At 40.2% G+C, this 13,016-nt stretch overlaps 2 protein-coding genes across 2 annotated transcripts in view; one reads left to right on the forward strand and one right to left on the reverse strand.

The window, feature by feature from the left end:
• The window catches only part of tti1 (TELO2 interacting protein 1), a 20,867-nt gene extending 10,503 nt beyond the window's left edge, over positions 1 to 10,364 (reverse strand). The window contains exons 1-12 of the mRNA XM_035657254.1: positions 10,228 to 10,364; positions 9,031 to 9,770; positions 7,380 to 7,717; positions 7,004 to 7,280; positions 6,378 to 6,555; positions 5,767 to 6,059; positions 4,001 to 4,417; positions 3,201 to 3,360; positions 2,698 to 2,865; positions 2,330 to 2,481; positions 1,783 to 1,923; positions 685 to 889 (exon numbers count right to left, since the gene is read on the reverse strand). Of these exons, the coding sequence (XP_035513147.1) occupies positions 685 to 889; positions 1,783 to 1,923; positions 2,330 to 2,481; positions 2,698 to 2,865; positions 3,201 to 3,360; positions 4,001 to 4,417; positions 5,767 to 6,059; positions 6,378 to 6,555; positions 7,004 to 7,280; positions 7,380 to 7,717; positions 9,031 to 9,756 (3,055 nt within the window). The 5' untranslated portion in view covers positions 9,757 to 9,770; positions 10,228 to 10,364. The remainder of the gene's footprint in view (positions 1 to 684; positions 890 to 1,782; positions 1,924 to 2,329; positions 2,482 to 2,697; positions 2,866 to 3,200; positions 3,361 to 4,000; positions 4,418 to 5,766; positions 6,060 to 6,377; positions 6,556 to 7,003; positions 7,281 to 7,379; positions 7,718 to 9,030; positions 9,771 to 10,227) is intronic.
• Positions 10,365 to 10,849: 485 nt separating this feature from the next.
• Positions 10,850 to 13,016, forward strand: part of zgpat (zinc finger, CCCH-type with G patch domain) — a gene marked incomplete in the record, with an annotated part of 3,216 nt that continues 1,049 nt past the window's right edge. Inside the window, 4 exon segments of the mRNA XM_035657385.1 lie at positions 10,850 to 11,018; positions 11,346 to 12,021; positions 12,401 to 12,534; positions 12,759 to 12,923. Of these exon segments, the coding sequence (XP_035513278.1) occupies positions 11,402 to 12,021; positions 12,401 to 12,534; positions 12,759 to 12,923 (919 nt within the window).

The following is a 13,016-nucleotide window of genomic DNA, read 5'->3' on the forward strand; positions in this document are numbered from 1 at the left end:
ACTTTACTTAAATGCAAAATTAGTATCAATCTTCTCTTCTCACTCTCCAAAAGAAAGCAAATATGTTTTTCCAAAATGTACTGTTCCTTTAATGCATAAGTATAAAATTAACTTCAGCAAGAAGTGACTGTCCAAATACCCCATTTAAAACCTGTAACATAATTAACATATGGTGATATTTTAAAATACTGTTGCCGTATGAACGTTAATGCATGTAAATCGCTGGTGTGTCCTCTTAATGGCTTGACTTTTCGCACAATTTTACTCTAGGTACTTTTTGTCTACTTCTTATCTGGTGTGATTATTGTTACACTGTGGATCATACAATCATACAGGATGATGTTTACAACTTGTGTACTATGTACACAAGTACATAGTACAACAAGTACTATGTTGTGTGTTGTTGTATGTATTGCTATTTAAACCTTTGGAACTTGCATGTCCCCCATTTTTAATATCCTTTTTAATTGTTTTTAATATACATTTTACTGCTGTGTAATATTTATTATTGCTGTGTACTATTTATTATTGCTGTGTATTATTTATTGTTGTGATGGTTTTCATCACCATCACTTTCATTACCTTCACTTGCCACCTAGTCACTTTAACTTTCTACTGTTTTTGCGTGTTGCTATGTTATTTATAGTTGTGTATACAATAAAGTAATCTGAATCTGAATCTTACCCAGGTCCAGCCTCTGGCACAGTGAGCCCAGCCCCTGCAGTACAGCCAGCTGCAATTTGTAGGACAGGGTGTGTGTGTAGACAGGCCCTGCCTTGGCACTGATGGGAGCCTGCCGTGCCAGCGAGGAGCTCAACTTGGGCAGAATCTCTTTAGAAACCCTCCTCCTCAGGAAGTCACCACATGTTTCACCCAGCGTACACAGCACCTGGGACAGAGACTCAGCATGTAATGTACGTATGCATCAAGTTGACAACATGTAACAGAATGTCCCTGTAGTGCTTACATATGATAAATGACACTGCATTATCCCCTGGATGAGCCATAGTATTTACAAAAGCTGCCATATTGCTGATGGCCATAGCACAGTTTGCCAGGAGGAGAACTAAGTGACTAAATGACCATTTACAAATTTGTTATGTCTGATTTTGTCAGTTCATAAGGGAATAATATGAAAGAAAAGTGTAAAAATAGTCCAACTAAAGATAGATTTTGACAAGTAGACTAATTTACAGTGACATGTAGAATCAATAGACACATGTAGAGAAAGGATCACAAACAAGTGTGATCTTCACTCATCAGGGAACACGGTAGAAGGCCATTTTCATCCTCTGTAATTTTCTGAAACAGTTTTAAAAGCCAGGGGAAGACAATCCACAAACATTGTAATGATTTTCCTGTCTTGTCTTTTTAAACATCTTTTACAGAATTACAAAAATGAAACAGCCTGCCAAAAGTAACCACTGTAGCTATTTTATAATAAACTGACACTATATTTGTGCTCAAAACAATAACCTTTGATTGATTCAATATACTGTAGGTATGTTTCAATATTACATGCTTGCATGTAACGGATGTAATATAAAATGTCATTTTACTCAGAAATGTAGTCATCCCTGTTCAGTTGGCACACACAATAACATACAGCAATTTGATGTAATGAAACATGACTTTAAACACTTTTTGTGTACTTTTTCACAATATCAAACTGCAGGGGTTATTACAATTTTTCACCAGTGCACTAAATGAACACATCTCTCCTCAAAGATTATCAAGAAAAGGCTTGTTGACTTCATATTTCATATTTATTATTTTACGTACTCTGAAGGCTCTGAGGACTGCTAAAGGGTCATCAGCTGTGAGTCTCTGTAGGAGGGCGGGCCAGCAGCGATGAGCCATAGGCAGCAATTCATTTTCCTTCTCACTCAGTACACACACACATAGCTCCAGCACATCCAATACCTTAGGACAAAGAAATGCAGAACACCTATTGATTTATATTTTTTGTATATATAGAGTGAAACAACAAAATGTTTATGTGTACAGCTTTCGTGAGATGTAAAACAACCTCTGCAGGCCATATTAGAGGACCAAAGCTCCTGGTTAAAAATGTTTAAGAAATACTTGCTTTTCTAGAACTACAACCTAGCTCAGAGCTAGCCTGGGGTGGCTAACCCTTTATGACTAATATAATTCAGTCTTTTTTGTCTAACTCAAATTAGACTACTCTGACTGCAAAGCTATGACTCTTTAGCTATGATTCTCCATTGTATCTTCATGATGTTATCATATGTGATAGGGAGGTCTGTCACCCCAATTATTATTACGATAAAAAAAACCACACTCCCCTTCGAGCCACAGGCAGTACCTTGAGCCGGAGCATGAGACTGGGGTCGGACAGAAGATGAATGCAGCGCTCCATAACATCTTTAGTAATGCTAAGGTGGGAGGGAAGCTCTGCCTTCACATCAGGACCGCAGATATCTTCAACATCCTCACACTCCGTGGGAGGAGGGACTTCTGTTGAGACAATAATAGTCGGATGACATACAACTGATCGACTCAGCAAACACCCACTGTTGTTGTTGGCTCTTGTCTAATACTTTATTGTTATTCATACTGTATTTTCTGTCACAATGACCCAATCCCCCTGCTGATAACCTCTACAGCAATGTGAAACCTGAACTACAGTAAACTATAATTGCCTGTCTTAATACAGACACCACACTGTATTACCAAGGTCTTCAGTATCGTCCTCCTCTATTCCAATGCCCTCTGCCAGCTCTTTCTGTTTGCGGTGATCCAGCAGGAATTGTCGGATGTTAAAGACTTCCTTGTGAACGGTGGTCTGTTTGGGTCCGGCAGACTTGCTGGTCCTACCACAACTGGAGGGAAACCACCTCGCTAAAGGAAGAACCACAAGAACAGGTTAGGTCAGTGACACAGTGAGGTGTGTGACACAAAAGTGGTAATATGCAATATCTTTGTCTTTATTTTGTCTCCATCCTTGATGATTTTCTGCACTTTGTCTCAGGGATCACATATCATTCAAACACTCTTTCAGGACTGTGACATCTTTTTTTTTTTTACAAAAGAAGCAAAGCTAATTTAAACCATCATGGGATACTAAAACTCTTAATAAAGTCAATGATTTATCCATAAATGTTTTGAAATATACTAATTTTGTCCCTTCTCCTTTTCCACCCTCACCGTATGTGATAAATGAGTTGAAATCTCACCCAGTGCCTTCATCAGCGCATGCAACACGGAGCAGAAAAGAGCAGCTGTGTGGTCGTAGCTGAGATCCAGAGCCATCAGCACATCCTGAACGATGTCCCTGACCAGAGGCAGCAGGCTGCAGTCAGAGTGAGTTAACATCACTGTCAACACCCGCGGAGCCTGACCAACAAGACGGGATATGATGAAATACACGTTCAGGGTCCGCCAAACCCATGAAAACCAATTCACAGTATTCACCAGGGTGATCGGGCCCCATGACTTGGATTCGAGTCAAACTCGAGTAATGAATCTGATGACTTAAGTCTTGACTTGACAAAATCCGACTCAACTTCAATACCAATGACCTTTGACTTGGAATGAATTTGAAACTAATAAGTAAAACTTTCTGAAACTGTTCTTATTTATTCATCATACTAACTGTTCCTAACTGTTTGATTCTGGACTTTATAGTCAAAAGTTGAGACTTGTATCCAAAACAAACACACTTGAGTACACCACAGATGTTGTATTTTATTGTATAAACTGCTACTGCTATTAGATTCAATGTTTATTGTTAGCACCTATTATGCCACTTTATTCATTTGTAGGGCTGAAATGTTTAGTCGATAATCCACATAAAATTAAAAGCCAAGAATTCTGATTGTTGAGTCGTTGTTTAGGCCATGTATCAAAATGGAAAACAAAGATTTCTTTTGTTTTCTTGTATTTTGCACTTCTGGTCAGACAAAACAAGCAATCTGAGGGAGTCACCTCACGCTATTGTGTATTATAACAACATGTCAAACTGTGTGAGTTTTACCTGTGGATGCTGGCTGAGCCTCTGCAGGTTAACTGATATGTCATTGAGCAGGTAGTCTGAGTTCTCATTGATCAGCTCCTTCAGGGAGGCGTAGCCACAGGCTTTACTGATGTCCCACATGGAGGCCAGCGCTGCCTGGCTGACAAGCAGTGTCTCCTCCCCGGCTTTCTCCAGTACGGGATACAGCGATGTCATCAATAAGGGACGAAAATCACCCCCCAAGGCCTCGGCAAAGCAGGCGATGCCCTCAAGTTGGATACACAGCTGCCAGATGTTGCTATTGAGCTGGTGGATTGTGGAGGTTGACGATGAGGGAGACGCGGAGGCAAAAGAAGAGGGAATCACTTGAAGAGAGTCTGCAATAGTGTTGCTGAGATGACTGTTTGATATGGAGAGGAGTTTCGATGGGCTGAGCAGCTACAAGAAGACAAAAGACAAATGTTATTATCATGCACCAAACCGTTTTCCTCCGACAATTCAGTGGTGTTTTATTCATTAAAAGTACAGTAATTGTAAGGTGAGGGAAGTAGCGAGGAAAATATTTTACCATTAAGGGAGGACATAACAACAGTCTCTACAGAGGCCAAACTTCTTATTTGGTGGGGACAAATTTTAGCTCGCAAATTAAGACGGAGCTGCCAGTGGGTTCTGAGTGCCTGTTAGCTTGATAATCCAGCCTTGAAAGTTTAGAGCTGTTACTTGAAGCCCTGGAGGAGTTTCCCCCTCTGCTCAGTCTGTTCAGGCATAAGAGCGCACAGTGATCAGTCCAAGGCCATATTCTGAGCAAAGTATGGTTATCTTTCTCAGTACAGCATGGAGTGCTTTGTTTGGAGTGAAGTGATCTGACCAGGATCAAATTTAAATGCCGACAGAGTTGTGCAATATGTGTTTAGCGTGGGAGTCCAATATTACACTTGACTTGATTAGAAAATGTTCACAGAATACAAAATGAGATGTACAATTTTGAAAATCAAAGTATCACTTCTTCATTCAGAATATCAATCCATGAAGAGTGGGGCCATCTGTTACACATGATGATCATTCCCAGAGAGTTTGCTAATCAGAAAATGTAGCTGACGTTGATGCAATATTCATGGACCATAAAACAATCCACTGCCAAATCAAATTTGAAAATATCAAATGACATTAAGGAGCTGTTTTCCCAATTTGGGAAATGCACTTATTTGCTTTCTTGAAGACAGCTCGATGAGCTGATTTACACCACTCTCATGTCTGTACGTTCAATATCAAGCTAAAGCCAGCAGACAGTTACAGACTCCAGGAAGTCACTAGCATTGCCAAGAAATAGTTCTAGTCTGTAACTACGTGTCAATTACACATTTTCATATTCACATTTTGATTTTTGCATTGATCAAGCAAACCAGATACAAAGTGTTAACTAGTGAGCTGTAGAGGTGGTGGTAGGTGGATTTTGGTACTTTTGGACAGAGCCAGGCTAGCTGTTTTCACCTGCTATCAGTCTTGATGCTAGGCTAAGCTAATCACTAGCTAGCTGTAGCTTCATACTTAGTGCAGACATGAGAGTGGTATCACATAACTTCTCATCTAGAAAGATGAAAGTGAATAAGCATATTTTAAAAATGTTAAACTATAATAACTACTACCATTACAACTATATTAAATATGCCATTAACTTGTTGAAAAATCATAAGTTATGGTTTTGCCAGGTGACCAAACCAGTGTTCAACTATAACAAACTGATTCAGAACAATATATATAAGATGCACTGCTGAAACTATCCGCACCTGCTGGTCCTGTCTGTCTCTCTCCGTCTCCTCACTGACAGTAATCAAGTGCCAGTTCTTCAGACTGGTGTATTCCTCCATGACTGACACCACTGCCACCTTAAGGTCTTCCTGGGTGGCAGAGTATCCCTGAACGTGACACTCCAAACCCTGGGCCTCTGTTGCCACGGCTATGCCTGCGGCGCCCCTGACAATCTCATTCAGCACCATGGCAGCCTGCTTTCTGTATGCTGATGACTGTTGGTACAGATCAAGGAAGTGATCTGTCAGCAGGTAAATATTGCCATAGTAACCTAAAGATAGGAATAGCAAAAGTTACTTGTTATATTTTTGGTAGGAGAGCTGTCAAACAAAAAGTCAAATGTGTATAGACACAGAATGTATTTTTCTTTCTTTTCTTTGTATGTATTTCTTTAATACATTATGTATTAGTATATGCTTTTAGAATTTGACATTAGTCCAATTTCTCTATTTATAACTTATATATATTCCTTTTAAATAAAACTGACACAGACATCAAGTACTCTCATGTATGCAGAAGGATAAGAAACGTACAGTAGATCATTCTGATACAGCCTATCCCTTAAGTTCATATCAAACAGCACTCATACCTAATGTTCGACAGATCTCCATGAGCACAGATAGGATCTTCTCGTCTGTGAAGTAGAGAAAATGCTTCCTCTGTATGTGAGCCGTGTGGGAATCATGAGAGTCTGCGTTTGTCTCTATGATAGCAGCGTAACTCCTTTCCTCCACAATGCGAACATCCATCACATCCAGCTCCAGCACCTGTAAAGGCATACAGAGGTAGTAGTTGTTATTTTAACAGTTTGTGATTTAAAATAAACTGTGAAGTAATTATTATTATTATTACAATTAGATTATAAAGAATAAATTTGAAATGTATACAACATTATATTCAAAGTGTGTTTTGTGCATGCAAATTATTTTTGGTGCAGTTTTAATATGAAATTCTGCATTTTTACTTATTTTTAATAATTTTTCATTACTCATTTTTATTAATCTATTCTGCTGTCTTCATGAATAATATTTGGCCTAATCAATAAAAATATCCACCCTAAGGTTTATTATTTGTATGCACTCTGCATCCGGATTGGTTAAAAAAGCCACTAAAATATTTCTAAAAAATTACTTAATTTGAAATCATGATCAATCATGAAGCCCTATAATCTCTATAATATTAAGTATAATTTGATACAATGGCAGGTAACATTACCTGCATCAAGGCTTTGGAAATCCTCTGAAGATGTGCAGCTGAGTTTAGTACCACAGAGACCAGCGGCCCCAGGACTTTTAAATATCCCAGAAACACATTGAGTACAAACAGCTTCTTCTGGTCATCAGAGGTCCTCATCAGTCTGGGCAGGGAGGTGGTCAAAGAGTGGAGATTCTCTGAAAGCACGTCAGTGAAGGTTTGAGCACTGCTGCTGCTTTTACTGTTGCTGCTACCGCTCTGATTCCTCTGTGATACCTCCCTGAGAGCGGCCTCACACCTAGAGGAGAGAACAGGAGAGGAGAGAAGTTTAAACATCTTGTTATCAAGTAGTCTGGGTTTAGTCTTTTTCCTGCCCAAAATGTCAATCGTATCGCACCTCTTTCTGACTCTGGGCTCCTCATCATTGACTGCTCCCACCAGTGCTTCCAGTAGCGGCCCCACACACTCTCCCAGTGACTGGCTACACCTGGCCAGCAGGTGGTCATCCAGCTCCACCATCTCTAGTCTAACCCTCCAGTGCTGGTGAGCCGAAGTGCAGGAGATGATCTTCTTCAGGAGCACAGACAGTTTCCCTGCTGTGCTCTTCACCCAGTCTTGTGTCCGACGGACCACCAGCTGTCCAATTCTCCCCAGGTCTGGTGATGGCGTCTTCCCGGGGTCACTGGCCTGAAGCTGGGCGTCTTCCATGACAAGCCCCACAGTCCTGGACCAAACCTGAGTGATAATTAAAAGTAAAAACAAGATAATTCTTTGGCATAAACAAATCACAGGATTACATTTTTACAAGGAAATAATCAATCAGTTTGGTCCAAACATGGTTAGACCTGCTCTTTAATATGTGGTTAGTTGGCCATCAGCTTCCACAACCGACCTGTTATCCTACCATGATATGATATATGTACAAGTCTGGATACAATATATACTGTATACTAATCTGTAGACTTTAAATTTGACATATTTAATGTTGTTCAAACAAATTAAACTTAATGAGTAAACACACAAAGGTTTAAGTCAACTGATAAAAGAAGGCTTTCTGTAAACATACTGTATGTCAAGAATTACAACTAGTAACATGGACACTGCATTTCACCCTAATTGTTGCATCAGTGTGGAAAAGCCTGCACATTTAGCACATTTAGACTATCACGGGACACTCACTTTTCTACAGTTGTATTATTATATAATATTCAGGATATTTATAATATATAATGATCAACAGAAAAAGAAAAAAAAAAGAAAAAACTTTAATTGAAACTTCAGTCCAAAAATTATTTTAAAGGTTCTTATTAAACTAAATCTTCAAATTTGCTGCTTTTCATTGTTAATTTAATATTTAAAGATTTGGACTGTAGGTTTGAACAAAGGAGTCATTTGAAGATGCATTTTTCACTATTTTCTGACATTGCATAGTGTAAAACAATAAGGCAAATAATCAACTAGTGATTATTTTCATTATCGGTTCAACTGCCGATTATCTACTAGATTCATCATTTGGTCTATAAAACATGAAGTGAAAAGTGAAAAATGTCCATCACAACTGTCTAAACTCAAGGTGATACCATCAAATGTCTTGTTTTGTCCAACAGTCAAAATCACAAACACATTCAGTTTACTGAAATGTAAGGAGAAGCAGCAGATATTCATATTTAAGAAGCTGGAATCATAAACTGTTTGACATTTTTGCATGAAAACTGACTTACTTTTGAATATTAAAACTTAATAATTGATTAAATGCAGATTAATTTTCTGACAATCGACTAAATGTTGCAGCTCTAAAAATAAATTGTAGCTTTAATAATATATAATCTAAATTATACTTGTAACACACTTATTTGTAGTAAAATATCCATTTATATACACAGTTAAATACTGGACTGAATACAGATTAAAAGCTGAGAAACATCAGCAATTACACAATTAATATGTTATAACATATTATGCAGCAGTTAAAATATTTAAGTATGACTGTACTGTAATGTACTGTACTGCATCATTACACCAACAAAATGAACACAGAAATACGGTACCTTGATGGCCCTGACTGTGACTGCATGGCCTTGTCTCAAATCTCCTGTAATGATCCGTGCGACAGCAGTAGTGATCCCGGGTAAGAATGAAGCCATGGTGCTGCCTATAGCACATCTCTCCTCTGAGGATGGGACTATGTGCTCCTGAGTGCAGTCACACTGCAGAGTCAAAGCCTGGAGGCACTTCAACGCTGCTGCCTGTATACCTCGAGATTTTGTTTTCTCTCCTAAAGCCAGCAGTAGTGATATGGCAGCTCCCAGTCCAGGCAGCATAATGGGTTCAAAGAGTTTGAAGACTATATCACCATAAGCAGCATGAAGCAGTGCATCCAGGCACCTCAGCACAGCCGATTTCAGCTCCTCCGATGTATCTGCAGGTTTCCCAGGATCGGTTGGTGAGCACAGGCAGAGGCAAAGCTCTGAGAAGAGGCCTTGGAGGGTCTCCCAGCTCTGGACACAAGTGTTCTCCAGGACCTGGCTCATGGCCTCAGCCACAGCCTGCACCAGTTTGTCCTTCTTGGGCCCAGGGACTTTAAGGACGAAGCGAAGAGGGAAGAGGACGTACTCTTGGAGCTGCTGCAATGTGGCATCGTTGACTTCTTTCAGCTGGGCGCTCAGTGTCTCCACATTGGTCACAGTGGGCTCCTTGGTGAGTAGGACACAGGCCGGGCGCAGGTAGGCAAACGCAATCTTTGGATCACTGATCTGAGCCATGGTCGGAGACATGACAGCAGCGGTCACTTTAATGTGGGGGTGCAGAAAGAGAAATGGGAGAATAAGACAAAGAACGAGCATTGTAGGGAGAAACTGAAAGTAATTTATTCTTAGAGCTAAAATAATTTACATTCTGTGTTTGAGATTAGGGGTCCATTATAATTTACTAAACTGCATGTGGGGTGGTCATGATGAGACTTGCTCTGACATTGGATTTAGGTTTGTTGTACCAACTAGTATTAGGGTTAGCAACTTAGCTACTGTATGTGAAATGCTGTTTTTAGTACTTATGTCCCTATTATGAACCAATTGCCCACTGTGACAAGGTCCTAACTTTATTCAAGTTAAAAAACCGATATATACCAACATTATGTCTATACAGTAACAACAGAGCCTCCAGCATCATGTTAGCTGACAGCATCCAGCATGCAGCTGAAGCCGAGCTGTGGTACTGGCGTCAAGCAACAGGTAAAGTTAGCCTACCTTCACATTAGTAGTAATAAGTGGAGCCGCTGCGGGAAGCAATGAGCCCATAGAGGAGCTTTAAATGTTCCTATGAAACTTAGAATAACAGCACACACTGATGTTGTTACTGAACTCTGGCTACAGGAGACGTCATGATTCTGCGTCAAGGACGCACGTGTTTTACGTAAACCAAAAGATTTCCGGGTTGTGGAGACTTCAAAATAAAAAAAACGTTTTACAGTGAAAAAGAAAGCGCAATAAAAACGTACAATAAACAATGCTTTCCTCTTACAAGCGTGTACATTTTGTCGTATCAATTAAGCATCATCGAGTTGAATTGAATAATAGATCACTAGTTTAGCAGATACTGGTTTAATAACTTACTAGCAAGATGCATTTCTAACATTGTACTGACAGTAGTTAGCAGTCAAAACTATTCAGTGTCTGGAGACATTTAACCTGGACACATACACAAGACATTTGTATTTGTGTTGTCTAACTACAAATCTACTTTTCATGGTTGTTGTTTTTCTTTACTTTATTTTACGTTAATATAGCTTTGGCAACGTAAACGTGTTTCCCATGGCAATAAAGCTTGTTTTATTTTGAAAGAAATGCACAACTTCACCTTCCACCCACTTCAGCTAGCTTGATACTGAACCGGTTCATGTTGTGACTGTACTACTGTCCCAATATGTACATTTAGCTATTTGAATTACATGTTTTCTTAACATAGCACATCTTTTCATGGCACATGTCCCTTTTACCGTCGGTGCAGTGGAAGTCAGACTGCTTCCCTAATTACGAAGGTAAAGCTAGCGTCTTTAAAACCAGTTGTTAAAGTTAGCTTGAAAACGGCTAACATTCAGCTAAAACTAGCTCTAATATTAGCTGGGTTTCGAGTCATATGTAACCTAAGTTAGGTTAAACTCTGTGAAAATATGTGGCAGTTTGTCAGGTTTTTACCACTAAAGTATGACTTAAAAATCCTACAGGAGAGGACCAATTGTACTCTCGTGTGAAGAGAAAGAAGATTGGCTCTTTGCAGGAGTCCATATGTCTCCTCTATCAGTCCATCTACTCATTCTGCTGAGATCTGTTTACTTGATTCCACTTTAAATCTTATTTGTCCTCAGGTGTTTTGGGGGCTTGATGCTGTCCATCCCTGTCCTGCCCCGTGCCAAGTGTCAGTATGGATGAAGAAACCCTTGAGGCAGCCATCTCTACCTATGGTGCCCAGTTGCAGCAGGTGGAGACAGCCCTGTCAGCTGGCCTGGACCCCTCCCAACAGTCAGACCTGCTAAAACTGAAAGAGGACCTTATTCAGCTGATAGAGCTCACCGAGTCCAGCCTGGTGTCTGTCAAAAAGAGTCGTCTTCTGGCCAGCCTCGAGGACATCAATGGACTGCAGTCGAGCACCTCAGAGGCAGAAGCTGACACAAACAGTGCAAATGAGAGTTTGGGTGCTGAGTTTGCTGCCTTCTACTCTGAACTCGGGGAGTCTTCGGGTAGTAGTTCTGATACTAGAGAGAGGGACAAGGAGGGGGAAGGTGGGCTAGAGGATGATGATGAAGAGGAGGAGGCAGAGGAAGAAGAAGAAGAAGAAGATGCACTCAGTGGCACCAAAGTAAGAGCACCCTACCGGACTAAATGGGGGACCCTGGAGTATCACAATGCCATGGTGGTGGGGGCAGAACCACCAGACGGAGAAGAGGCACAAGTACGAGTGCTCTATGTGTTACCCACCCAGAAGTCTATGAAACCCTGTCCATTCTACCTAGAGGACAAATGCCGCTTCCCAGACAATTGCAGGTAAAATGCCACTGTTTTCTGGTTGTGCTGCAAATGGTTGCCTGCCTTCTTTGTCATAGCAGATATCATCCAGCAATATAATATATTTCATTGGCAAAAAGACATATTTTATCTAATAATTTGTCATCCTATCGATCTGCTAATTCTGAAGAACTCCAAATCCAGCTGACCGGGGAGAGGTTTGTTGTTCCATGACTGACTAAATGCTGTTTCTGAGGACATTCGATCTGACAGCGATCAATTACTATGAATGTGTTTTCTAGTACAGTATGAGCTTCAATGAGCCACATTAGTTGAACCTCTTGATTATTGTATGTATTATCAATTTGGATCTCAGTTCTGTCTACATACAGTATTTCCTTTTTCCCTTTTATTGAAGGTTTTCCCACGGCGAAGTGGTTTATGTGTCGGAGCTCAGACAGTTCCTTGAGTTTGATCTCAGTAATCTTGAAGAAGGATCGTCCTGCTTGGCTCGACACGAGGACGGCATCTGGTACCCTGCCAAAATCAAAGGTATTCTGTTGACGGACAGTTTTGACAACGCTGATAGATGAATTCACACTAAAGTTGATTTAAACTTAAGTTGTGTCACCTTGTCAAAAAATGTTACACAGACATTTTCTGAAACTGTTCAGCAAGCAGTCTGAATAGAGTCGCACAATGTAACAAAAACAACAAAGACAAAGGTGCTCCCAGTTTGAACGTTTTGCTCACTCAGATGTTTTCTCTCAATATAGACATAGACAGTGGTTTCTACACTGTTAAGTTTGACTCAGTGCTGCTGAAAGATGTCGTGGTCGAGGCTGACGGTGTTATCCCGCCTTTGAGAGACGACGACCCGCTCTCCTCTGATTCTGACCTAGAGGACACTCTAGATGGAGATGATCTGGCCTATGCAAAAGGTGAGCATGGATATGTGTTGCAAGTTGAAAATTTGAATATAACACAAAGTTGTTTGATGCCATTCTCCCTTATTCAAGATTCAAGATTCAAGA

Source organism: Morone saxatilis, unplaced genomic scaffold (genome assembly GCF_004916995.1).
Source record: "Morone saxatilis isolate NCDOM2014 unplaced genomic scaffold, NCSU_SB_2.0 Contig15, whole genome shotgun sequence".
In the NCBI taxonomy this organism is placed as follows: domain Eukaryota; kingdom Metazoa; phylum Chordata; class Actinopteri; family Moronidae; genus Morone; species Morone saxatilis.